At 49.9% G+C, this 27,580-nt stretch overlaps 2 protein-coding genes across 5 annotated transcripts; one reads left to right on the forward strand and one right to left on the reverse strand.

Moving 5' to 3' along the window:
• Nucleotides 1-5,203: 5,203 nt before the first annotated feature.
• On the reverse strand, nt 5,204-13,094 carry CRYZ (crystallin zeta). Of its 4 annotated transcripts, none has more exons than XM_075832845.1 (9): nt 12,991-13,094; nt 11,482-11,602; nt 11,121-11,273; nt 9,869-10,032; nt 9,122-9,173; nt 7,583-7,732; nt 7,296-7,397; nt 6,901-6,996; nt 5,204-5,513 (listed from the first exon to the last, which is right to left on the reverse strand). In XM_075832845.1, exons 2-9 carry the CDS (start codon nt 11,590-11,592, stop codon nt 5,352-5,354), a joined length of 990 nt encoding a protein of 329 aa, XP_075688960.1. In that variant the 5' UTR covers nt 11,593-11,602; nt 12,991-13,094; the 3' UTR covers nt 5,204-5,351. The 4 variants fall into 4 exon arrangements, with proteins under 4 accessions (XP_075688960.1, XP_075688959.1, XP_075688963.1 ...); XM_075832844.1 differs by having other exon boundaries at nt 12,921-13,004; XM_075832848.1 differs by lacking the exon at nt 12,991-13,094 and adding an exon at nt 12,758-12,849.
• Nucleotides 13,095-13,114: 20 nt separating this feature from the next.
• Nucleotides 13,115-22,523, forward strand: TYW3 (tRNA-yW synthesizing protein 3 homolog). The gene is made up of 7 exons (XM_075832849.1): nt 13,115-13,308; nt 18,067-18,484; nt 19,291-19,371; nt 19,595-19,693; nt 20,625-20,696; nt 21,211-21,344; nt 21,787-22,523. The coding sequence occupies exons 2-7, from the start codon at nt 18,203-18,205 to the stop codon at nt 21,986-21,988; spliced, it is 870 nt and encodes a 289-aa protein (XP_075688964.1). The 5' UTR covers nt 13,115-13,308; nt 18,067-18,202; the 3' UTR covers nt 21,989-22,523.
• Nucleotides 22,524-27,580: the final 5,057 nt, after the last annotated feature.

A 27,580-nucleotide genomic window follows, 5' to 3' on the forward strand; every position in this document is an offset into this window, starting at 1 on the left:
TCAATTCTTTACTATTTTCAAGATCTCTTGCTGTCAGTGAATAAGAACACTTATTTAGAACCAGAAGCTGAAATCTGGTCCAGATCGGATGCTTTGGTTTGTTACAATTGTATGCAGTCTGGACAATCCTCTGTGTGCTAAATAAACCAGCAACACAAATCCCTCTCTTGTCCTGATAGTTTGCTACAATGTATCAGTGCAGGTAGAATGTTTCTTGGTCAGTCGGTTCATTCTGCCGCAGCCTCAGTGAACATGAGATATTGGACAACGTCAGATTACATAAAACTATGTTGTAATCCGAAGCTGCAGCGTCTCAGAGAGAACGTAGATTTAACCCCTTAGTGACCGACCTATTTTGGTCCTTAATGACCAAGCCATTTTTTACGCTTTTCCATCGTCGCATTCCAAGAGCTATAACTTTTTTATTTTTGCGTCGACATAGCTGTATAAGGTCTTGTTTTTTGCGGGACAAGTTGTAATTTTTAATAGCACCATTTTGCGGTACATGGAATTTATCGATCAACTTTTATTAACTTTTTTTGGGGGGGGGAATAGAAAAAAAACTGCAATTTCGCCACTCTTTTTTGCATCCTAAATTTACGCCGTTTACCGTGTGGTATAAATAACACAATAACTTTATTCAGCGGGTTGTTGCGATTGCAACGATACCAAATTTGTATAGATTTTGTATGTTTTACTACTTACACAGTGAAAACACTTTTTTTCAAAATTATTTGTTTTTGTGTCTCCATATTTGAAGAGCCGTAACTTTTTTTTATTTTTTTGCCGATGCAATTGTATGAGGGCTTTTTTTTTTTGCGGGATGACTTGTAGTTTTTATTGGTACCATTTTAGAGTAGATGTGACTTTTTGATCACTTTTTATCAAAGTTTTTTTAGGCTGGATTCAAAGAAAGCATCAATTTTTGCAAGTTTTTTTATTTTATTTTTTACGACGTTCACTGTGAGGGTTAAATAATGTAATAAGTTTATAGTTGGGGTCGTTACGGACACGGCGATACAAAATATGTGTAACTTTTTTACTTTATTTTGTTTTTAATAATAAAGCAGTTTGTAAGGGGGAAAAGTGGGTTTTTCATTATTTTTTTGCACTTTGTATTAAACTTTTTTTTAACAATATGCGATTATCCGATCGCTTTTATAATACTCGGCAATACTTCTATATTGCACTGTATTACTGCCTGTCTGTGTAAAATGGACAGGCATCTGCTAGGCCATGTCTCTGGCATGATCTAGCAGGCATTCACTACAGGCAGACCTGGGGGCCTTTATTAGGCCCCCGGCTGCCATCGGAGACCCAGACACTGTGATTTTATCTCGGGGCGCCGGTGGGATGAGAGGGAGCTCCCTCCCTCTCTCCAAAACCACTTGGATGCGGTGCACGCTATTGAGCGCCGCATCTGGGGGTTAAACGGGTGAGATCAATACTAATATCGATCTCACACGTTCGAGCAGGGACGCCCCCAGCCACGGCAGCTGAGAGCAGGGAGATTTCACGGCTCCCTGCTGTTTATTTATTCTGATGCAGCGACGTAAAAAGGCCTATGCATCAGAATAAAGTCTATTAGTGGCCGTCGTGAAAACACTATGGGGCGGTCACTAAGCCCTTATTCACACGACAGGGTTTCCCGGCCGCAGTAAGAACAATAGACCCCTAATGGGGCTATTCACAGGACCGATTTTCTGACGGGCCGGGAAAACCGTCCGTCAAAAAATGGGACATGCCCTAATTTTGGCCGTTCACCCGGCCCCCATAGAAGTCTATGGGGCCGGGTAATACACGGCCATCCCCGGAATGTGTACCGAGTGACGGTTGTGTCTACCGTCGCTCGCTCTCTCTTCACAGCGCAGATTGCATGTGAGGAGGAGTTTATGCCATTCTAACGAATCGCTGTATGCTGGAGGTAAGATTCCACAATGTGGGGGTGCTGTATACAGGGCTGCTGCGGCTGCTACTGCTATAGCGACGCCACTATAGCACAGCAGGGAGGTATCTCCCTGCTCTACTATGTGCTAGCCCCACTTTAGCTCCCTGAAGGAGCGGAATCCCCGTGTGTTTGGGGATTCCACTCCTGGACAGAGCGCTTTATGTCTCTGTCCATATATGGACAGTGATATCAGGGGAAACTCCTGAAGTGGAATCCCCGAACACTCTGTGACCGGGGATTCCACACCAGGAGGAGCCAGTAACGTTCAGTGTCCATGAATGGACACAGACGACAGGGGGCTTTTCCTGAAGTGGAATCACCGGCCACATGAGGATTCCAATTCAGGAGTTGCCCCTGATGTCACTGACCAGATATGCCCGGCCCGGAATGGATGCAAACCGGCCGGGAAAAACAGCTGATTTTATCGGCCAACACTTGGACCCTGTCGTGTGAATAAGGCCTTACGGGTTAATAAGTGTCGGGCTTTGGGAGAATGGTTTTCAGTAGGCGGCGTCCCTCCAGCTTCACTTGATTGACAGGTCTCTGCCTAATTGTGTATAAGGAGAGACCTGTCAATCAAGCTGAGCCGCAGTGAGGTCACCTCAAACCTTAGCTGCAGCGGTCACATGGGATGAAACGACATCCCAGGAGACTGCGATGGAGGGAGAAACACAGACTTCTGGGTAAGGCCTCATGCACACAAACGTAAAAACGGACGTAATTACGGGCCCGTAGACTTCTATTGGCCACGGGTACCTTTCCGTTTGCTTACGGCAAGGTGCCCGTGCCGTTGAAAAATATGGAACATGTCCTATTACAGGCCGTAATTACGGCACGGGCAGGCCCATAGACGTCAATGGGGCTCCCATAATTACACGTGTGTGTGCGTGTGTCCGTAACTACGGGAGCGTTGCTAGGCGACGTCAGGGGATAGTCACTGTCCAGGGTGCTGGAAGAGTTAAACAATCTGTGCGGGATAGAGAGAAGGGACTACACTGATCGGCAGTGAGGGTATGTTCACACGACAGCGTCCGTAACGGCTGAAATTACGGGGATGTTTCCGCCTTAAAACATCCCCGTAATTTCAGCCGTAACGGCATGTGCAGGCGCTTGAACGCCGCGTCCATTACGGACGTAATTGGCGCTGCTATTCATCGGAGTCAATGAATAACGGCTCCAATTACGGCCAAAGAAGTGACAGGTCACTTCTTTGATGCGGGCGTCTATTTACACGCCGTCATTTGACAGCGGCACGTAAATTACGCCTCGTGTGAACAGACAAACGTCTGCCCATTGCTTTCAATGGGCAGATGTTTGTCAGCGCTATTGAGGCGCTATTTTCGGACGTAATTCGGGGCAAAAACGCCCGAATTACGTCCGTAATTAGTGCGTGTGAACATACCCTTATTCTTTCAGCACCCTGGACAGTGAGTACCATGCGCTGCGCTCACCAAAAAAAAAAGTTAATACTTACCCAGAACTCCCTGCTTCTTGCTCCAGTCCGGCCTCCTGGGATGACGTTTCAGCCCTTGTGACCGCTGCAGCCAATCACAGGCTGCAGCGGTCACATGGACTGCCGCGTCATCCAGGGAGGTCGGACTGGATGTCAAAAGAGGGACGTGTCACCAAGACAACGGCCGGGGTACGTATGAACTTTTACTTACAATCGCTGCGTTCAGCTGTGGAAACTCTGCCCGAAATGGCTGCCCCTTCTCTCTATCCAGCACTGATAGAGAGAAGGGGCTGCCAATTAGTGCAGTGCAATTTTGCAGAGAAAACGTGTCCATAAATACAGGTGGAATACGGGTGACAACAGACCCATATTTACAGGCACGGGTCCGTAAATACTGGTGGAGTACGGGTCGAATACGTGTGACAAAGTACCCATATTTACGGGAGGAAAAAAATACATTCGTGTGCGTGAGGCCTAAGTATGAGATTTTTATTTTTTCTGAGTTGCGATTTTTAAGGCGGAATCGCTGCGAACCCACACAAAAAAAACCACAACAACTGCTATTTGTTGTGGGATTTACCTTTCCATTGAATTCAATGGAGAAAACCTGCAACAAATAAGCAGCGATTACACAAATACAACCGACATGCTTCAGGAATAAAAGCATTTTTTCCACTCGTTATCTCATCCACTTTGCTGCTACTGTATTTGCTGCGGATTTTCCACAACGAATTCCGTTGAGGAAAAACCGCAGCATTTACGCAATGTGTGAACTGACCCTTTACGTTCATCACTGTTTGCGCATTTCCGTTTTGACGACAGTCTAATTTGCCTTAAATGTATTTGTAATATTTATACAGCATGTGCGACATTTTCTACGTCAAGAAAACCCTACACCAGGTCCATCTAGACGTCCATTGTAGAAGGCCTTCCTACAGGAAAGTACTTGTTCCACACTCAGATAGGCCCTTGCGCAATTGTTGTGAACTTGATGCGGGTCACGTTTGCATTGCGCCATTTTTTCCAATGACACTGCTGCTGCAGGTCTGATATCTGCAGGTCTATCTTCAGACACAGGCCTGGACCTACATCAGGTTATCATATAATGCAGCCTCATGATGCGGTTATTTTATGGCGCCGTTACAGTGCGGTGTAGGGTCATGGCGGAATAAATACACAGACACATAACGGGGTGCATAGTGGAAACACAAACGTTCATCCTGTAGCACCCATAGACATAGGACGGCATAGTACCCATCTACGAATGATGCAACGTGGTGGCGTGCCAATGGCTGCTGCTGCCGCTTTCCCCTGATATTGCCACCAGGATGACACAAACAATGAGATGTCATCAGACTATGCTGCCCTATCTAGGAACGCGGGGACAGGTCTTGTATCAGCCAAAAAGGCACAAAAAAAAACATTGGGCCGTTTGGCTAATAGGAGCATTTAAAGGAGTACTCCAGAGTCATCGGTAGGACTCCGGTATATTTACCAGCGCTCCCCGGCCTCCGCCCGCCCCTCAGCGGTGAGTGACTGCTTGCTGTTGTTTCATGCACCTAGCAGCCCGTCAAATCACTGAATGAATAGCAATGAGTCCGGTGTATTCTCTGACTGTTCCTATTAGCCAAACTGGACAATATTTTTTTTGTGCCGTTTTGGCTAATAGCAGAGCGGACCTGTCCCCCACACTACACTGCCCTTATATAAGGAAGCATCGTCTGCCGACAGATCCACTTTAAGGCTGCAATATGTATCTGTAGCCTTACATGAACACGCAGTGAAGATGGACCCCTCTTAGAAAAGGTTGCAGAATTATTTTTATTTTATAAAGATTTTTCTGTAATAGGTTTTTATGGGGATGTCCAGTGATGAAGCACCAACAGCTGATGTATAACGCGGTGCGGTCCCCGCATGTCCAGTCTGATTTCAGGAATCATAAGCAGCCTATCAGAGTACAAAGATCATCTTGCCGGTGGCGCCGCTGTTCTCCATAATGTCTTCATGGGCCTGAGGTGCTTTCTCCAATGAATACTCAGGCCCAATCAAGGGTTTTAGCCATCCGCTTTCCATCCCCCCAAAGAGAGCAGCTCCGGCCTCCTTCCAATCATCCTAAAACCAAAAGTTATCTGTTTCATTAATGTGCTCTAAGAAAAGTGCTCAAATAGCAATTCCATAATATGTACCATGTAATATCCCTCCTGTTACTCATTGTTTTATCGGATTGTACTGCAGGCCAGAGATTCTCAAGATCTGTGTGGTTCCCTTCCCATTTGTCAATAGTCTACAGACTAAGGCCCCATGCACACGACCGTACCCGCAATCACGTCCCGCGATTGCGGGCACGGCCGGCCGCTGACTGACAGCCGCATTTTCGGGCCGTGCTCCCATACAAAGTATGGGAGCACGGCCCGCAAAATGCGAAAGAACGGACATGTTCCATAACTCCCGGAACTGACACCCTTCCGTAGTGCTACGGAAGGGTGTCAGTGTTCAATGAAAGTGAATGGCTCTTGTTTTGCGGACCGCAGCTGTGGTCCGCAAAAACGGAGGTTTTTTGCTGTCGTGTGCATGGGGCCTAATTTATGGCATAATTTACAGAGAGAGACAGGGAGGCATTACTATCTGTGCCTGCGTCATCTACAGGGAGAGAAAGAGAGGCAGTACTATATGTGTCTATATTATTTACACAGAGAGACAGGGCGGCAGTACCATCTTTACCCAAGTCATTTACAGGGTGAGACAGGGAGAGAGGGAGGCAGTACTATCCATGTCTACATCATTTACATGGAGAGACAGGGATTCATTACTATCTGTACCTACATAATTTACAGGGAGGCAGTACTATCTGTACCTAGATCATATACAGGCATAGACAAGGAGGCAGTACTATCTTTAACTACATAATTTACAGGGAGAGACAGAGAGGCAGTACTATCCGTCCCTACATCATTTACAAGGAAAGACGGAGGCAGTATTATCCGTGCCTAAATCATATACCAGGAGGGACAGGAAGGCAGTATTATCTGTACCTACATAATTTACAGTAAGACAGGGAGGCAGTACTATCTGTGCCTACATCATTTGCAAGGAGAGACAGTGAGGTATTACTATCTGTGCCCACATCATTTACAGGTAAAGCCGGGGAAGCATTACTATCTGTACCTACATAATTTACAGGGAGATCCAGGAAGGCAATACTAGCTCTACCAACCTCATGTACAGGCAGAGACAAGGAGGCAGTACTATCTGTACCTACATAATTTACAAGGAGAGACAGGCAGGCAGTACCATCTGTGCCATCATATATTACAGGGACAGACAGGTAGACAGCCACACTAACCATTATCTTGTATTTTCTCTCTATTTTAAATTAAATTTTAAAGGTCTAGGTGAAACACTATATACAAAGATGTTCATGCTGCACTGTAGAAACGGGAACAGACCGGGGTCCTGCAATTCACTCGAAATTCTGATATTGATCACCTTCTGTTATTACCTGAGTGGAGCTGAAGAGTGAAACTCCGATTATACTGGACTCCTTGGCCATTGTGTCTCTGGGGTTTATTTCAATAGGACCTCGACAGCCAATAATCTAAAAAAAGGAACAAAATACTGTACGTGTTAATAGAAAGAACCTCAAGGAATATTCCATGGAGCAAATGAACGTTGCAGCACGTGACCCCGACCGATCGAAGAGTCATTGGGTGCGGGGTTCATTCCATGGCTCGGTAACAGCCCGTGATCCCTGCAGGTCACACTCCTGTCTGGCGCAGACCCCGCAGTGCGATAAGCGGCATCATCACATCGGACCCAAGGGCAGACAATGGCCCCTGGCCCTCAATGCTACGCTGGCCGAGTACAGTCAAACATACAACCAGTAATGCTACTTACAATCACTCGGCCACCAGATGATAAGAGTTGTAGGTCATTGCTGAGGTTAACATTGGACAACATCTCCAGGATGACATTAACCCCTTCTCCTCCTGCCGCTGCCTAAAGATTAGAACACACAACATTCAATTCCCTATAATAAATCACAATATCCTGTTTGCCTATGTAAAGCGGAGCACGGGTGACAACTACAGTATATAGGACACATGACAAGGAGGCGCTTCCATTACAAACCCCTATTGGAGTCTAGTATAAGATTTTGCGATGACTCCACGATGGACACTTACCTGGATCTTCTCAATATAATCCTTCTCCTTGTGGTTGAACGCTTTGTGGGCTCCATTTTTTAAAACCAGATTTAACCCCTCGGGGCTGCCGGCAGTCCCAAACACCTTGAATCCGTAGGCCCTGGCGATCTGACAAGCTGCTATCCCCACCTACAAAGAAAGACAATGAGAGGTGAGCCGGGCATGCCAACGTGTGCCCGCTGACTACAATATCAAAGTGAATAGGACTAATCGATCTAGGCGCGTGGTATGGACGGTGATAAAAAAATAAAAATAAAATAAATAGTAATGATAATCAAAATCTGACCACGGCGAGCTAGACCATAAAAAACAATCAGCTATTGGGTTATACTGATCATTAAAGGGGTACACCGGAGACGCCATAAATGTCTGATAGAACAAAAACATAAATGTAAGTCCGTGAGTCGCTCCCTCCTGTCAAGGTGTAAGAAGCGGCAACCAATATGGCCGCCAACAGAGCTTGCAATGGCCGCCCAGCGTTGACAAACGGATGAAAGGCAAATTAGTTCAATATAAATTTTCCAGACTGGAAGATGCACAAGTCAGCAAGAAGAAACCTTACTAAAAAGTGCGTCCATCTTACCGACCACTGCTCTAGACCACCAGGGAAGCCGATATTATTCTCTACTCCAGAGAAGCCGATATTAACCCCTCCACTCCCGTAGACCATCATGGTATCTGGCATGAACAGCTCCAATGCAATAGACCAGCAGGTAATCAGGAATAAACCCCTCTACTACCCTAGACCCCCAGGGAAGCAGCCATTAATCTCTCTACTCCGACAGACACCATCTGGATTCAGGAATTATCTGTTTTACTACCATAGACCACCAGGTAAGAAATCCCCCCCCCCCTCATTTTCGGTCTGGAGTGTCTCTAAAGTCCTGACACGAGCCAATGATCAGGAAACCGCTCGTTCATCAGCTGATCTGCTCTTCTTTGCAGTTGTTGGCAGCTCATCCGACGGTGTAATCGTGCGCTGCCGACGTGAAATGTATTGGGACGAGCAATCGTAGTAAGGAGCGCTCATCTCCATACATAACCAATCATTGCTCCGTGTGATAGGAGAAAACGAGTGCCGATCAATAAGCGGTCTCGTTGATTGCCGCTCGTCTACACGGCCCACGTCTTGGCGTGTAATAGTACCCTAGGTCCGGGTTCCCACGTAGCGTAAACACTGCAGAATTTCCACAACGGAATTGTGTGTGGAAATTCCGCAGCATTTAGAGCAGCAGCAAAGTGGATGAGATTTAGAAAATCTCATGTCCACGCTGCGGCCTTATAGTCCGTATGTTATGCAACACTGTTATCCCGTACCGCTGCTGCATAATTGGCCAATCCGAACCCTTCAGGAGTCTAGGAAAGCTGGGTTACCACCCCTATGGAAGCCGCCATCGCCGGTTGTACTCTGAGAACAGAGACGATATAACACACAATACAATTTTAAACAGCTTTATAGAAGAGGACGACTATGCGGTTAATATTTACTGGTTAGATATAAAAAGTCGCATGACTTACGCCCCCGCTGGCGCCGTGGACGAGGACGACCTCCCCTGCTCTGCCGTGTGCTCTATAGAACAAAGAGGGAAAGATGAAATGTTCTGCAGACGGATTGTAGAACGCAATATTGAATTTTCTGCTGCCTGTGGTTTGTGGTCTCAGGACTAGCAAAATAACAACATAATTTTCAGTGCAGCTCTGGATGTGACTGGAGCATAAAACAATAAACCAACATTAGTATCGAAGATCAAGATATGCTGAAAAATAAATCATGTTCATTCTTCTAGCGAATTACCGAACATTATGTGGCGCATGAACCGAACATCAGCGGCAGTAACTTCAGAGTCCGCCTCAGATTTCTGCCACCAATTCTCTTGTAAATACAGGCCGGATTTGCCTAATGTGTTAACACAGTCTTATAAATCTTGTATTCAGCCCCCAACTGTGACTTAAGGGAGGGCCACACAGGGGGGCAGCTGCACCCAGTAGCGTGGTTGTATTACGCCATTTTATAAAAACGTATTTAAAGCGATAGTCGGATTTCAGGAAATAAAGCTCAATTATTGTGTAACATACAACTTTCTAATTTACATTGAGAATCAATTCCTCACGGTTTGCACAGGTCCATGGCCAATTACAAGAAATCACTGACGCGCTGCAACGAGCCCCCGCCGACGCGCTGCAACGAGCCGACGCGCTGCAACGAGCCCCCGCCGACGCGCTGCAACGAGCCCCCGCCGACGCGCTGCCACTATAGAAACCTACTTCTGAAATAGCGCCCTGTAGGCAGTGAAGTATGGGACAGATATGGCTGCTCCTTGTTTAAAGTTCAGCTTCTCGGGAAGTTGATAAACAGTTTCCTCAGAGGCGACGGTGAACTCCGCATATCCCCCTGTGATCGTATTTGTGGTGAACACGCGATCTCCTTTCTGTACAGCAAAAAAATTAATTAAAAAATTAAATATAAAAAAAAAAAAAAAGATTCGCTAGAAACACTAATCCACCATGAGGGTCCGTCCACTAAACTAAAGAAACACTCCAAGAAAAACTGATACATTGTATTATGTCTAGTGCACGAATAGAGAGAGCGGGACATGACACGGCTTCAGAAAAAACCAAAGAGAGAATCCCCGATCCTTGAGTCATGCTCCTTCCCCTCAGGCCCAGCACTACGCATCACATAACACAGGGTATCAGTTTTGGCTGGAGTGTTCCTTTAATGTTTTTTAACAAATAAATGCAAGGCCGGATTTACACGTAGGGATTTTTGCTTGATCTTTGAGACGTTTAGTCTTTTCCTGCATTTATTGAAAGACATAGGGCTATATTCACACTAGCAGGTTTTTGTTTGTTTTTTACGGCATTGCCTGCAATTCTTGCTGCGTTTTTTCTTTTTTGAAGAACAGTATAAAAACATTTATATAAAACCTGAGACAAAACTGCAACGTGTGAATACAGGCCTCATATTACCCATGAAATAACAATTCTGGAACATAGTTTCTTATAACTCTGCATTGTGCCGTTCCTCTGTTATTCCTCCTAGAAATTTGTAAATAAATTGACAAGTGGGTGTTTCCATTCCCCTGGTCAACTGTCCCTCCACAGTCTCACTCTGTCAGCACTGATTGGACATGGTCAGTCTGTGTAGGGACACCCCCCCCCCCAACTGGTAACACCCGGGTGTCCATTTTTTTCAAACATTTAAAGGAGGAACAACAGAGGAACAGCACAATATAGACTTCTAGGAAAAGAGGTGACAAGTCTTTTTTTAAAGGGCAACTAAAACTTTTTACATGCTGTAGTTACATGTCAAAAGTTTTGATTGGTGGGGGTCCAAGCACTGAAACCCCCACCGATCGCTAAAACAAAATGGCAGAATCGCTCGGGTCAGCGCAGTGATGCTTTGTTCCTGATCGGCCTTCGACGGAAAGCTGAGCGAGCGGTATACAGACAAGCAACAGTGCCACCAAGTGGCCAAATAATAGCGTAAAATGGCAAAAAAAAATATATCAGTTACCTTAAATGAGGTCACATGTCTGCCCACATCCTCCACAACCCCCGATATGTCAGAACCAGGCGTGTAGGGTAAGTTTGGTTTCCGGGCATAGACGCCAGCTCTGATGTAAGTGTCCACTGGGTTAATTCCACAGGCGTGCACTCGGATTAAAACCTTTTAAATAAATGACAAAAACAATTGCCTTTTTTTTTTTTTTTTTAAATACATGCACGTTAAGTTTAAATGCGCACCGACTTAAAAATTTGCCCAAAAAATTCCAAAATTAAATAAAAAGTGATCAAAAAGTTTTATGTACCTCATACGGCGACGGAAAAATAAAATGAAAATAGACTTGGTACTTGAGGGGTTAAGCAGACAGTACCTGCTTCTCTCCTGGTGTTGGCACCGGGACATCCGTAAGAAACTTCAGAACCTCAGGTTTCCCAAATTCCGAGACCCGAATCGCTCGCATAAACTTTCCCACGGACGCCATACTAGTTTATCTGAAACACACGAAAATATACAACACTATAAGACAGGAATCACATACAGGACATAGACCAGCGGACTGTGAGCTGCAACGCGGAGTATGAGCTGTAACCCCAAGATCGTCCTATTATTTCCCTTATAATCCGCTCCCCACCCCCTTACAATTCCCGTGACTGCACAACGTGTGGTCCAAAATACGTCATAGGACGAAGGAAAACGTCAATGTATAACTTTATTACCGAACCCCCGAAACTGTCAGCATGGGGACGTCGCCCTGTGCACAGTTCACCAGTTACAAAGAAGAAGAGCCGGGCATGAGGGGCATTGCCCACCGAGCAAAGGTCGTATGTACTAAATGCTGCACATTCTGTCCGGAGCACTGAGTAACTCATTACTGAACGATTTACTTTCTCGGTGTACGGAGATGTAGCAGAGCTGAGTTTGTCATGTTGTAGGCATTGTGAACAGTGTAAGATTTTACTTCGCATTGTTAAAGGGGTTTTCCCATCTGGGACGTCTGCGGCATAAACACATTATATTCCGTAAATGTCCGATAGGTGCAGGTCCTAGAGGTGGGACCCCCACCTATCTCTAGAACCGGGCCCCTGACTCTCGTCCTACCTTGTTCCGCTGCTCTCCAGACACGAGTTACGAGGTGGCCGGGAGCACGGGAAGAGCAGAGCTCACCATGTCACGCTATTCCCATAACTCGCATTTACTTATCCGGGAGTGCGCGAAAGAAAACGCGCTCGCCTGTCTCCCTCTTAACTCGTGTCCGGAGAGCAGCGACAGCGGAAGAAGGTAGGACAGGGGTTCCATTCTAGAGACCGGTGCAAGTCCCAGAGGTGGGACCTGCATCTATCGGACGTCTATGGTGTATCCTGTGGATATGCCGTAAATGTCCAAGATGGGAAAACCCCTTTAACAATGCGAAGTAAAATCTTACACTGTTCACAACATGACAAACTCAGCTCTGCTACATCTCAGTACACCGAGAAAGTAAATCATTCAGTGATCAGTTACTCAGTGCCCCGAACAGAATGTGCAGCATTTAGAACATACGACCTTTGCTCGGTGGCACGATGCCCCTCGTGCCCGGCTCTTCTTCTTTGTACCTGGTGAACAATGAGGATTAATCTCATGATGAGTTGTCTTAGAAGATTCCTTACAATGGCGGCAGCTCTGATCTAGTGTCCTGTAGTCAGAGGCAGCGCAGATCAGACACCTGCGAGAAAATCACTACTGAGACTTGTAATTCTACAACTAGAGACACACACACATATCTATATACATATAGATTGCATTGTACATATATAGAATCTATATTGAGACCTGCAGTTCCACGAGTAGTACTACAAGTCTCAGCAAGCACAATTCCCGCTCCCCACTCTTCAGCGGTCACCTGTAAGTCCCAGGTGCAGACAGTCTTCCTCCCAGCTGCGTTGTACTCAAGGGGGGCGTGTCCACTAATAACAGCACGCGCAGATCAGGCGCCATGTTTCTCTAGGGCAGCGCACGCGCATCTGTCACGTTTCCAGTACTAAAGATGAACGCCTGTCAGCCGTACTAATTACTGGATTCTGGCCCGTTGGGGCTTCCGTACCGAAGATGGCGGCCCCCATAGTGTGTAATTTTGCGCCATGAACGAGAGATGGCTGCGATGCTAAAGGAGAGAGAAGCCTGAAAAATTACCCGTTACACCGGTGCCTCCCAACATCCGGTACGTTGCCTGTAACCTAGAAACACCCAACTTTACCTGCGCCCTAGTGGCCCCCCCAACACCCGGGACGTTACCTGCGCCCTAGTGGCCCCCCCCCCCAACACCCGGGACGTTACCTGCGCCCTAGTGCCCCCCCCCCCCCCCAACAACCGGGACGTTACCTGCGCCCTAGTGGCCCCCCCCCCCCAACACCCGGGACGTTACCTGCGCCCTAGTGGCCCCCCCCCCCCAACACCCGGGACGTTACCTGCGCCCTAGTGGCCCCCCCCCCCCAACACCCGGGACGTTACCTGCGCCCTAGTGGCCCCCCCAACACCCGGGACGTTACCTGCGCCCTAGTGGCCCCCCCAACACCCGGGACGTTACCTGCGCCCTAGTGGCCCCCCCAACACCCGGGACGTTACCTGCGCCCTAGTGGCCCCCCCAACACCCGGGACGTTACCTGCGCCCTAGTGGCCCCCCCAACACCCGGGACGTTACCTGCGCCCTAGTGGCCCCCCCAACACCCGGGACGTTACCTGCGCCCTAGTGGCCCCCCCAACACCCGGGACGTTACCTGCGCCCTAGTGGCCCCCCCAACACCCGGGACGTTACCTGCGCCCTAGTGGCCCCCCCAACACCCGGGACGTTACCTGCGCCCTAGTGGCCCCCCCAACACCCGGGACGTTACCTGCGCCCTAGTGGCCCCCCCAACACCCGGGACGTTACCTGCGCCCTAGTGGCCCCCCCAACACCCGGGACGTTACCTGCGCCCTAGTGGCCCCCCCAACACCCGGGACGTTACCTGCGCCCTAGTGGCCCCCCCCAACACCCGGGACGTTACCTGCGCCCTAGTGGCCCCCCCCAACACCCGGGACGTTACCTGCGCCCTAGTGGCCCCCCCCCCCCCAACACCCGGGACGTTACCTGCGCCCTAGTGGCCCCCCCCCCAACACCCGGGACGTTACCTGCGCCCTAGTAGCCCCCCCCCCCCCCCAACACCCGGGACGTTACCTGCGCCCTAGTGGCCCCCCCAACACCCGGGACGTTACCTGCGCCCTAGTGGCCCCCCCAACACCCGGGACGTTACCTGCGCCCTAGTGGCCCCCCCAACACCCGGGACGTTACCTGCGCCCTAGTGGCCCCCCCAACACCCGGGACGTTACCTGCGCCCTAGTGGCCCCCCCAACACCCGGGACGTTACCTGCGCCCTAGTGGCCCCCCCAACACCCGGGACGTTACCTGCGCCCTAGTGGCCCCCCCAACACCCGGGACGTTACCTGCGCCCTAGTGGCCCCCCCAACACCCGGGACGTTACCTGCGCCCTAGTGGCCCCCCCAACACCCGGGACGTTACCTGCGCCCTAGTGGCCCCCCCAACACCCGGGACGTTACCTGCGCCCTAGTGGCCCCCCCAACACCCGGGACGTTACCTGCGCCCTAGTGGCCCCCCCAACACCCGGGACGTTACCTGCGCCCTAGTGGCCCCCCCAACACCCGGGACGTTACCTGCGCCCTAGTGGCCCCCCCAACACCCGGGACGTTACCTGCGCCCTAGTGGCCCCCCCAACACCCGGGACGTTACCTGCGCCCTAGTGGCCCCCCCAACACCCGGGACGTTACCTGCGCCCTAGTGGCCCCCCCAACACCCGGGACGTTACCTGCGCCCTAGTGGCCCCCCCAACACCCGGGACGTTACCTGCGCCCTAGTGGCCCCCCCAACACCCGGGACGTTACCTGCGCCCTAGTGGCCCCCCCAACACCCGGGACGTTACCTGCGCCCTAGTGGCCCCCCCAACACCCGGGACGTTACCTGCGCCCTAGTGGCCCCCCCAACACCCGGGACGTTACCTGCGCCCTAGTGGCCCCCCCAACACCCGGGACGTTACCTGCGCCCTAGTGGCCCCCCCAACACCCGGGACGTTACCTGCGCCCTAGTGGCCCCCCCAACACCCGGGACGTTACCTGCGCCCTAGTGGCCCCCCCAACACCCGGGACGTTACCTGCGCCCTAGTGGCCCCCCCAACACCCGGGACGTTACCTGCGCCCTAGTGGCCCCCCCCAACACCCGGGACGTTACCTGCGCCCTAGTGGCCCCCCCCAACACCCGGGACGTTACCTGCGCCCTAGTGGCCCCCCCCCCCCCAACACCCGGGACGTTACCTGCGCCCTAGTGGCCCCCCCCCAACACCCGGGACGTTACCTGCGCCCTAGTAGCCCCCCCCCCCCCCAACACCCGGGACGTTACCTGCGCCCTAGTGGCCCCCCCAACACCCGGGACGTTACCTGCGCCCTAGTGGCCCCCCCAACACCCGGGACGTTACCTGCGCCCTAGTGGCCCCCCCCCCCCCAACACCCGGGACGTTACCTGCGCCCTAGTGGCCCCCCCCCCAACACCCGGGACGTTACCTGCGCCCTAGTAGCCCCCCCCCCCCCCCAACACCCGGGACGTTACCTGCGCCCTAGTGGCCCCCCCAACACCCGGGACGTTACCTGCGCCCTAGTGGCCCCCCCAACACCCGGGACGTTACCTGCGCCCTAGTGGCCCCCCCAACACCCGGGACGTTACCTGCGCCCTAGTGGCCCCCCCAACACCCGGGACGTTACCTGCGCCCTAGTGGCCCCCCCAACACCCGGGACGTTACCTGCGCCCTAGTGGCCCCCCCAACACCCGGGACGTTACCTGCGCCCTAGTGGCCCCCCCAACACCCGGGACGTTACCTGCGCCCTAGTGGCCCCCCCAACACCCGGGACGTTACCTGCGCCCTAGTGGCCCCCCCAACACCCGGGACGTTACCTGCGCCCTAGTGGCCCCCCCAACACCCGGGACGTTACCTGCGCCCTAGTGGCCCCCCCAACACCCGGGACGTTACCTGCGCCCTAGTGGCCCCCCCAACACCCGGGACGTTACCTGCGCCCTAGTGGCCCCCCCAACACCCGGGACGTTACCTGCGCCCTAGTGGCCCCCCCAACACCCGGGACGTTACCTGCGCCCTAGTGGCCCCCCCAACACCCGGGACGTTACCTGCGCCCTAGTGGCCCCCCCAACACCCGGGACGTTACCTGCGCCCTAGTGGCCCCCCCAACACCCGGGACGTTACCTGCGCCCTAGTGGCCCCCCCAACACCCGGGACGTTACCTGCGCCCTAGTGGCCCCCCCAACACCCGGGACGTTACCTGCGCCCTAGTGGCCCCCCCAACACCCGGGACGTTACCTGCGCCCTAGTGGCCCCCCCAACACCCGGGACGTTACCTGCGCCCTAGTGGCCCCCCCAACACCCGGGACGTTACCTGCGCCCTAGTGGCCCCCCCAACACCCGGGACGTTACCTGCGCCCTAGTGGCCCCCCCAACACCCGGGACGTTACCTGCGCCCTAGTGGCCCCCCCAACACCCGGGACGTTACCTGCGCCCTAGTGGCCCCCCCAACACCCGGGACGTTACCTGCGCCCTAGTGGCCCCCCCAACACCCGGGACGTTACCTGCGCCCTAGTGGCCCCCCCAACACCCGGGACGTTACCTGCGCCCTAGTGGCCCCCCCAACACCCGGGACGTTACCTGCGCCCTAGTGGCCCCCCCAACACCCGGGACGTTACCTGCGCCCTAGTGGCCCCCCCAACACCCGGGACGTTACCTGCGCCCTAGTGGCCCCCCCAACACCCGGGACGTTACCTGCGCCCTAGTGGCCCCCCCAACACCCGGGACGTTACCTGCGCCCTAGTGGCCCCCCCAACACCCGGGACGTTACCTGCGCCCTAGTGGCCCCCCCAACACCCGGGACGTTACCTGCGCCCTAGTGGCCCCCCCAACACCCGGGACGTTACCTGCGCCCTAGTGGCCCCCCCAACACCCGGGACGTTACCTGCGCCCTAGTGGCCCCCCCAACACCCGGGACGTTACCTGCGCCCTAGTGGCCCCCCCAACACCCGGGACGTTACCTGCGCCCTAGTGGCCCCCCCAACACCCGGGACGTTACCTGCGCCCTAGTGGCCCCCCCAACACCCGGGACGTTACCTGCGCCCTAGTGGCCCCCCCAACACCCGGGACGTTACCTGCGCCCTAGTGGCCCCCCCAACACCCGGGACGTTACCTGCGCCCTAGTGGCCCCCCCAACACCCGGGACGTTGCCTGCGCCCTAGTGGCCCCCCCAACACCCGGGACGTTGCCTGCGCCCTAGTGGCCCCCCCAACACCCGGGACGTTGCCTGCGCCCTAGTGGCCCCCCCAACACCCGGGACGTTGCCTGCGCCCTAGTGGCCCCCCCAACACCCGGGACGTTGCCTGCGCCCTAGTGGCCCCCCCAACACCCGGGACGTTGCCTGCGCCCTAGTGGGCCTCCCCCCCCAACACCCGGGACGTTGCCTGCGCCCTAGTGGGCCCCCCCCCAACACCCGGGACGTTGCCTGCGCCCTAGTGGGCCCCCCCCAACACCCGGGACGTTGCCTGCGCCCTAGTGGGCCCCCCCCAACACCCGGGACGTTGCCTGCGCCCTAGTGGGCCCCCCCCCAACACCCGGGACGTTGCTTGCGCCCTAGTGGGCCCCCCCCCCAACACCCGGGACGTTGCTTGCGCCCTAGTGGGCCCCCCCCAACACCCGGGACGTTGCCTGCGCCCTAGTGCCCCCCCCCAACACCCGGGACGTTGCCTGCGCCCTAGTGCCCCCCCCCAACACCCGGGACGTTGCCTGCGCCCTAGTGCCCCCCCCCAACACCCGGGACGTTGCCTGCGCCCTAGTGGCCCCCCAACACCCGAAACTGAACCTCTTTGAACTTTTGTTTCCAGGATCCTCGTTCATTCTGAAGACCGGACTTGGTAATACTCTTGGATGGGAGAAATGCTGCCGGCCGAGGAGTCTCCTTCAGTCTGAACCCACAGCAGCTACGATCTGATCTCCCGTAATCAGGATATTTGTTACATCATGGAAATCTCCAGTTCTGGTCCCAAGGAATCTCATAATGAGGTGGAGAATACAAAGAATCACGTCTCCGCCTCCCTCCAGGAGATTCTCCAGCCTCCGTCCTCCACATCGGAGTCTCTTGGACTTTTCATGCACTGGAAGCTCCAGGCCTCCCGTAAGACAGATCTTAGTAAGAAGGGCAGCGTGGACAGGGACATAGAGGACGTTGTGAGGGACATCAACCTCCAGGACTACTACTTCACCACCAGCTCCTGCTCTGGGAGGATCATCATTCTAGATGAGGTGACTACTCCAAACCTAATGGTTAATCCTGGAGAAGTCTACTCTAATACGTGTCTTATGGGTTATTCTGGTAGAACAATTTATCACCCGTCTACTGGGTAGATAATAAATACTAGATTGGTGGGGGTCCAACTGCTGGGATCCCCACCAATCGCAAGATCACAGCAAGGAGTTTGAAAGTAGCGGCGATCGAGCATTCATCCTGACTCTCCATTCAATGTCTACAACACTGATGGAAACAGCCTAGCGCTCTGTAGTCACGCAGCTTTACTGTATTTTTCTAGGCAGGGAGTTCCATTCCATCAGTCAATAAGTTTATCTAATCCTGGTTCCTGAAGTAACTAATGGAGCAGCTACCATCTCACAGCTGCTCTTCTCTGCTCGGAGTGGCTTTCATGCGACCTCTTCTCTGCTCGGAGTGGCTTTCATGCGACCTCTTCTCTGCTCGGAGTGGCTTTCATGCGACCGCTTCTCTGCTCGGAGTGGCTTTCATGCGACCGCTTCTCTGCTCGGGGTGGCTTTCATGGGACCGCTGCTCTACTCGGGGTGGCTTTCATGGGACCGCTTCTCTTCTCTCTGATAGGAGCGGCTGTCATGTGACAGCTGATTCTTACCTTTTAATTGGCACTTGTGAGAACACTGATCATGCTGATCGTATCATGGGGAAAGCAAGATGCTGACTCTCCTTTCCATAGATACCCCCCGCCCCGTTGTCACTTGCACTTTGACTGGAGTAATATAAATGAGTGTGTTTTTCAATAAGTTGTTTGTTATACAGATTGTTGTACGTTTTCTGTTTTTCTCAGAATCCTGATGTGTCCCTAATACAGAAACAGAACTGCTCCTGGCTTTTTGTAACTCATGACTTTTGCACAAAAGATAATGTGGTGAGTAAGTTCAATGGACGAATAATGTTTTCAGGAGCCTTAAAAGGGATTTCCGCCATGGTGCTGGTAGCTATGGCTATGATATTCCACCATTGCTAATTGGTGGAGGTCCGACTGCCTGATCTCGTCCAATCATTAGAAATAAATGGAGTTAACCCGCTGTACAGGGAACCGCGTCCCTGCTGTCATTGTCTTGTCTGTTCTAATCTCCATGTGTCTTCAGTTTTCAGGTCTTCATAAAGCCTCTGGCGATGCAGTGTTGAAATTTGAGCCCTTCGTCCTGCACGTACAGTGTCGTACACTAGAGGATGCGCAGCTGCTGGTAGGAATGAAATCATAAAAGAATAAGGAACAATTGCAATATTTAGTGTTTTCTGTGCATTTACAGATGCAGCAGAGCTGAGTTTGTAATTTCTATTAGGAACGAAAAGTTCTGGTTAGGGACTCGCAAGGCACTGGGGACCCTTGACGTTGGGTTGCGAGCTTTGCGTATTTTGGCCAAAATAACAACTAATACCCCATGTTTCATGGATATTTCTTACTACGTATACTACACTTTTTTTCAGGACGCAGCCGGGTCTTATATGCTGGGAGGGCATGATGTGCTGGCGTTTGGTTTGGAATGCAGAGCAGCCCGCTTTAGCTAACACTAGCGGCGTTACAAATAGGCTGTTATTCGGCAAGATACGCCATGCCTGACGACCAGCACATTATCCCTCCACGTATTACACATAGTACTGACACCCCATGTACTATTCACAGCACTGACCCCTATTCATCACATTTATTTTATTTATTTATTTTTATTACATTATTACACAGTTCTGACACTTTCATACATACATATTTATTTTTTACCATCCATTCACACCCTAGCACTACACTGACACACATTTATCGCACACCTTTGAGCACTTAGTTCGCCACTCCCCTCAAGACTAGTGGGAGGGGCTATCACTATTTAATGCACACTCCTTCTTCAGCATTCTTTGACCCGTCTGCGTCCTGATGGGAACGGGTTTTCACCCACCCACCTACCTAGTGAGTATGGCCTTTTTTGTGGTTCTGAGTTTGTAATTTCGCCTACTTTCTTATAAACCTGTGTTTCTGATGTAGGGGCAGTAACCAATAGAAAACAGTGTTTCTTCTGTAAAGTGCTGCAGTAGATATTAATGCTCTACAAATAATGGCTATTATTAAAGGGAACCTTGGTGACTGCTTTCCTATATCACTAGATCTCTTGTTCCCTACAGCACGGTGTTGCCATTAATTCAGGCTTTAGGAATTCTGGAATAACTGTTGGCAAGAAAGGGAAAATTATTATGGTAAGTATCTTAGTCTCAAGTAATAGAAATCTCATAAATAGTACTTTGTATAGAACTGTGCCATAAGTTTGCCCCCCTATTTTCCAGCTGTTTCTGCCATGGCGTTCTGTTGGTCCATTCACCATTGGTAGCGGCACTAATTGTAAAGTAGTATACAGAGCTGCCTCCGCAGGACATGGATGGTACAGCTGTTTGTACTGTGCAGAATCTGCTCTCTCCCAGTCAGTTTTTCTGATACAGAGCTCCAAATCCCCTGCATAGACAGATTTAAAAGATAATGTGCTACCTGCAGCCACCACTAGAGGGAGCCTATGAGCTTACCGCATACTGATTATACATTATACGGTCATGTCCCCAAAGAAGTTGAATGGAACTTTTTTTTAGACATGACAGGTCGTCTTTAATAACGAGAGTATGCAGTAATGTCCCTATAGTGGTAGCTGCAGGCAGTCAGCATGTGAACTTTTTGAAGTCTTTTTGTACGTGCAGGTGTTGAGCTCTTCTTGTATTGCAGGCAGTACGGAGCACTCATTGTCTGGAGGTGCCCTTAAGCCACAAGGCAAAGTGTCTGGTGAGCGAGGAATATATTGACTTCTTAGTTCAAACAGCGAATCAGAAAATGGAGGAGAACAAGAGGAGGATTGTCAGGTAAGGACTCTGGACTCCTACATCATATATCGGGTCAGAGTGACCTGGGCAGTGGGCTAGAATGTGGCATACCCTGTAGCGGGCAGCTCTCTGGCCGTATTCTGTATCTGACCAGGAGATACATCTGCCCCTTTGCTTATATGGGTTCTGTGAGTTAAGACCTATCAAGCTCTCTAGTGTGTTTCTGAGATGGTGAAACTAGACTGGGAGTCTCATTGGGGACAGGGACTGACATACGGACATCATAAAGGGGGTCCCCAATTGTAAAGAGCAGCTGATCACTTTGGGTTCCAGCACAAGGTCTGGGGGGGGGGGGGACGTGCAGGGGGCTTTGAGTTGCTTTACTGAAGTTCTTCTTTAAGATTGGCGGCGGGTTATTGCGCTGAATGCTGTAACCTATTGCAAACCACGAATATCAATGAGCCATGTTGTCTCTCGGCAGATTTTACAGTTGCCTCCACAGTGCTTTACACAAGAGAAACCATGAATGGGACACAGGCGGCGATCAAAAGTCTGTGCGCCCGCTCTATACGCGCCGGAGGCGGAAACAGGACGTGGACAAGAAAAGAGACACTGACCACTGTGAAGACTCGGTGGACGAGGAAGAGACCAGCATCTCCTTCTTTCATGATATGACGCTGTAGTCTTTCTGTGAATCATAATATGGTAAAGGATGGCGCATGCGTTGCGGAATCAAGGCATAGGACTGTTTTTAATGAAAGCAAATGGCGCAATTTTTCCCATCCCCAGCAGGTGGCACAGGATTACGCACCGCTGAAGTATTGCTGGTGTAGATGACATTACTACGCAGTTCTACATACATACAGATGTAGCAGAGCTGAGCTTATCAGGGGCAAGTCACACTATCACGATCTGTTCTGTGGTTTCCCGTGGTACCGGAGTCACGTTGGCTCATTATTCGCCACAGTGCACAAAAAAAACTTTTCAATTGGCAAATTTTAGCTCTGCTGCATCTGTCAGTCAATGTCTGTCTTTGCTGTTTTTCATAGAAGACAAGTTGTGTTTTACATTCAGGAATTTTTTCCAAAAAATGCACAAAAATCTTATCAGACAGTCCAGAAAGGTGTAGGATGCGACCAGCTGCTGGACTACCTCCTCTTTTTTTAGGTTAAACATTTTATTGTACTTTTGTTTTAATCCATTTTCGTTCAAATTAAATATTTTCCTATAAAAAGCATTCCTTTTTTCGGGTTTAAATCCATAATCCTAAAATTATATATGTTACAAAAATACATAGCACAGAACTTCATCATATTCTTAAAGGGTATTGCTAGGATATGTCATCACTTTCTGATCCATGGGGTCCAACTACTGATCCTGAGCACGAAGGGTCTGTAGCGCTGCTTTCGCACCCATTCACTGGTTTTCCCGATGCAGCACGACCCCGTTAAGCATGCCGCTGTGCAGGGAAAACTTTAAAGGGGATTCAGCGCTGAATCAGTGATCTGGCCCCGTCATTCTCTGGATTAGTGGGGTCTGGGATTAACTCTTCCTCATTTTAAATGCTACAGAAACGAGCCTTTTTCTCTTATTTTTTATTTAAGTGTATATACGTTTGTGCAATTGCCATTTATTAAAAATTCCATTCTGTTTTTGCGCTGCAGCTCCTATGTATCCACTATACATAGAAGCTGCAGAGCGCCGTTGTAAGCCAAATCAGTCAGTCTGCTGGACCGGCGGCTCGGCTGACAGCGGCTCCTGTTTGCATCTAACACAGACTATAGACCTAAGGCCTAATGCACACGACCGTGGTGATTTTGCGGTCCGCAAAACCATGTATCCGCTGTCTGTTTTTGTGGTTTGTCCGCAAAAAAACCTTCCGTAGTGCAGCCGTGTGTCATCAGTATTCACAGATCCGCAAATAAGAAAAAAAGGCTGGAATTGATTTCACCAGTTTGTCCCAACCCCCTCAGTAGGCCACGTGATCCGCAAATAAGGACCGTAAAATACATGGCCTGAGTTTTTCCAGCCCCCACGTGGATCCGTGAACATCATGATCGTGTGCATGGGGCGTAATAAATGGGTTCTGTCGAGTTTCTTTTCACTATTCTGTCCAGCATATATAACTGAGCTGCCAAAGATGTGAACCGAGCCTTGGGCTCTGTTCACATCTGCATCGTGGCTTCTGTTTATAACAGAAGTCAAAACCCAGTACTGGATCGACCGATACCAACCACGACCGACGGACCCCATTGACTTACATGGGGTCTGTAGTCTTGACAGCAAGAATAGCGCAGCATGCTTCCCCATTCTTGATGTCCAATGTGACAACTGCTGATCGAGAGCCGTGTGAACAGTGCCTTGTAGGGGTTTAGCAGGTGAGACCCCAAAGGTTTCCATAATTCCCACCCAAAAACTACACTGAACCGCTGCCCACCTCTGATATTGATGGCGGTTTGAACGCCCCAGAAATAGAAATGGTATAATATGCACATGGCATCAATGTGTCCAGATTAGTGCCGGATTATCAGATATTTTGGATTAATAGACTGTTATAGGAAAGTATGAAACACTCCTATGGCTGCAGAATGCCTTTAACCTATTTTCCTGGAGGTTTTCTCTCTTCAGAAGTAATTTTTAGATGGATTCCTGCCCAACAATCCAAAACATTTGATGATCTGACACCTACCTGGTCCTGTTGGTGCTGAATTCGAATCAATTTTACTATGAAGATATTTACGTCACCGAACTGCAGAAAAAAATAGAGATTACGATACTCTTAAGAATAGATTTTATGCACCATCCAATAATCCAGAATGTCTGATAATCCAGCACCTGTCCAGTCCTAACAGTGGCAGATTAAAAGGTATTTTACTGTACACATGTAAACTGCCATTGTTAGGACTTGACAGGTGCTGGATTATCAGATGTTCTGGATTATTGGATGGTGTATAAAATCTATGCTTAAGAGTATCGTAGTGTCGCAATCTCCGCTCTATCTTTTTCTGCGGTTCGGTGACGTATAGATCTTCATAGCCCCTTTTAACTAGAAGATCCCTTGACGTTGGTTTGTAAATCCTTCGCTGACACCGGGGCATCACTGGCCCTATTTGGTGTATAAGTGGGACGTATTCTTCATCTTTCTGTGCAGCCGGGTCTTTTGCGCTAATCTCCGGATATTTGCTAATCGTTTCCACCTGTTTTGTTGCACCTGATGTAAATCTTAATCTGGTTAGTAGTTGATGTGAGGGGTGCACTAACTTTTTCCAACCAAGCTAATTGCAATTCTGCTGGAAAAATAATTGCAGAATGTACCCTGTGTATGAGATTAGGTCTCCTTAATCTACTGATTGCACTGAGATGAGGATCAGATATCCAAACAGTTAATCCCATTAAAGATGACAAGTTTATTTTCATCTCTACAAGAAAAATATAAAACCACAGTCTGACATTCACCGAGAACCTCAAGTCTGGTCTCCTGTCGGAGAAGTGCAGCAACCATTGCATTATATTATTCATGATCATTCCTATTTATTAGATGAGGGTGACCTCACTAGAAGGGGTTTTCCACTTTAGACAATCCCTACTTGTTAGAAGGGCCCCTTGACGATCAGCTGATCACAATGTGTCTCCCTGTGGGGACCTCAATCCATCAGCTGTAATCTTTGGGGAAACCTGGTAGTAAAGTGGGTTTTACACTGGGCGATTATCATGCAGATGAGCACTGATCGAATGATCGTTGCCGATAATCGCCCTGTGTAAACGGGAACGATCAGCAGATGAACGAGCAAACGCCCAATCATCTGCTGGTCTATCATTTAAAAGTAGTGAAATATTATGGTTGTCTGCAGCACATCTTGATGTGTAAACAGGGAGACTCACTGCCGACATGATAATAATGTATAGGGAGGAGGGATCGGAGTAATGACCGCTCGTCCCCATCCATAGCGCCGTGTGACAGGAGCAAGCGAGCGCCAATCAATGATGTCTCGTTGATCAGCGCTCGCTGCACTGGCCGCTTAGCCACCTCTGTAAACGGGCCTTAAGTGTTACACTTCTCTGCAGCGCCACCACAGGAGAAATCAAGTATTACACAGCGTACGTTCATATCAATGTGTTGTCTGTGTAATGCAGGACAGGACAGGTCCTCCAAGGAGAGACGCTCTTTGTAACCGCTTTTCACCCTGGTGAAGAGATGAGGATCCTGTGAAATTAATCCCCATCACTCTGACAATCCTGAACAGAAGACCCCCCCCCCCCCTCTATTACCTAAGAGCTTCCTAATTGGGTGTATGGAAATGGATTTTCTAAACTGGACAACTCCTTTATGGAAGAAGCACATAGCTAAAATCTTTGCATAACCTGGTTGACAGGCGATGTCCACCTTCACAACTGATTTTTGTGTATACAGCTCCTGTGTAGGCCTATATGTCTCAGTGTTTAAAGACTACACATAAAACCCTGTGTAGTCGGATCCCGTAGTCCCCCTGCCCTTCATCTGTCTCCTACGGTGTGTCTCGCCAACATACATCTGGAAGTTTAGCAAGAAATGGAAGCGAATATGAGTGCAGGACCAGGCTTTGTGTGGACACTGAACAAGCAGGGAATGCTGGGTGATATGAGCTGAAAAATTCTGCGGAGTTGTGTATATCGCTCACTGCGGTCCAAGATTTTACGCTTTCGTTCCAAGGCTACAAAGTATAAAATATAACAAGAGGAGCAACAGGGAAGGAGAGTATTTGGGCTTTGCATTTCTATGAAGCCTGGGTAACTCCGTGACCACATGATACCACTGTACCCGCTCAAAATGGCTGCTCTAAATGAGCTACTTTGGATCCAGCAACAAGAGGAAGAAGTCAGGAGCAGAACTGGCTGACCTAGGGAAAAAAAAGAACGGAGTGCTAGAACAAGAAGAGTTCTCCGCACAATGGTTTAGTGTTTTTGAGCAGAGATGTTCTGGAAGCTTATATATGCCGTCATGATGCCTTAAGAACGGCTTCACGCAGCCATAATATGAGCGCATTTTAGCGTCAAGATTACAGACGTAACACCTGAACCGAAATTTTTGTTCTCTACATCAAGAAACCCCAAACCTGCTAGAGACCCCAGTGCGGAACCCTAACCTGTCCTCTATACAGACGAGTCACCAGAGTGCGACTGTTGGGTTGTCGGTAGTGACGTCACCACTGCGACTCAGGATTGACCACTATGGAAAGGTGATGTCATCAATGTGGACAACCCGTCAACACTGAGCCCAAACTATTTTTTTTTTTTAAATATCTGCCCCACCCCTTTGTACAGAACATACTCTCCAGAATTACCTGAGTAGTGCAAAGGACCCCAAAAAAGAACTTCGACCCCAGACTTCAGAAATTAATCTACATCTAAAAATGAATTATGAACCCCAAAATTAGTTCATATTTCAGACCCCAAGTCAGTCATCAAGAGAACATATTGAGAACTTCTGATGACGTCTGCCGTAGCCTTATTTGCCCTTTGCTTGTCAGTGCAAAAAAAAAAAAAAACACAATCCGGTCGCCATTACGGGAAACCAGTCCATCGAACCCCAGAAAACCCACTTTGGGAGCCACTAATCTAACAAAAAGTTTCCGAACACTATCTGAAGCTCCGCAGAGTACCACTAGGTGGCACAATATAACACATTTTCAGCTTCCAGCTGCAATTAACCGTGGCTGTTGTGTTGGTTTGCTGCCCGTAATAAATGTTTAATGGCGGTCTTGTTTGTATTATGGCATATACTGATGAAATTAAAGATTCGGAATGCATATACAAGCCCGCAGTGTCGAGTTACAGAGGGAAAGTGTTTAACTTAAATATAGCCGGCATGTTTTTTTGAGGATCTAAATGATAGCCCAGGAATGCAAGCGCCATATGGATGTATGGACCTAATCATGTACATCACGTGTGTTCCTCTATGGATGTTTGCGGAGTGAGAGCCCGTCCTGACCCTTCTGAAGTGGAACTTATGAAATCTAATAACTGAACATTTGATTAACATGTTCAATTAGTGTTGGCCGTAATCTGCTGTCGGAACACAGAAGACTACGGTTACTTTAAGACCATGTAATAAGTTGCATGTGTGTTTGGATACTCGTGCAGTTGACGTCCCAAAATATGAATCGCAAGATTTTCTTCCTTGCCGGTATCTGGAACCACTAAAGCCAGTCCATATAGATTGTGTATATATCTATACTTTTTGTTTAACTGCCGTTTTTGCACAATAAATTCCCAGAACACTAACATTTATTTAGTGT

Source organism: Rhinoderma darwinii, chromosome 7 (genome assembly GCF_050947455.1).
Source record: "Rhinoderma darwinii isolate aRhiDar2 chromosome 7, aRhiDar2.hap1, whole genome shotgun sequence".
NCBI classification, from domain to species: Eukaryota; Metazoa; Chordata; class Amphibia; order Anura; family Rhinodermatidae; genus Rhinoderma; species Rhinoderma darwinii.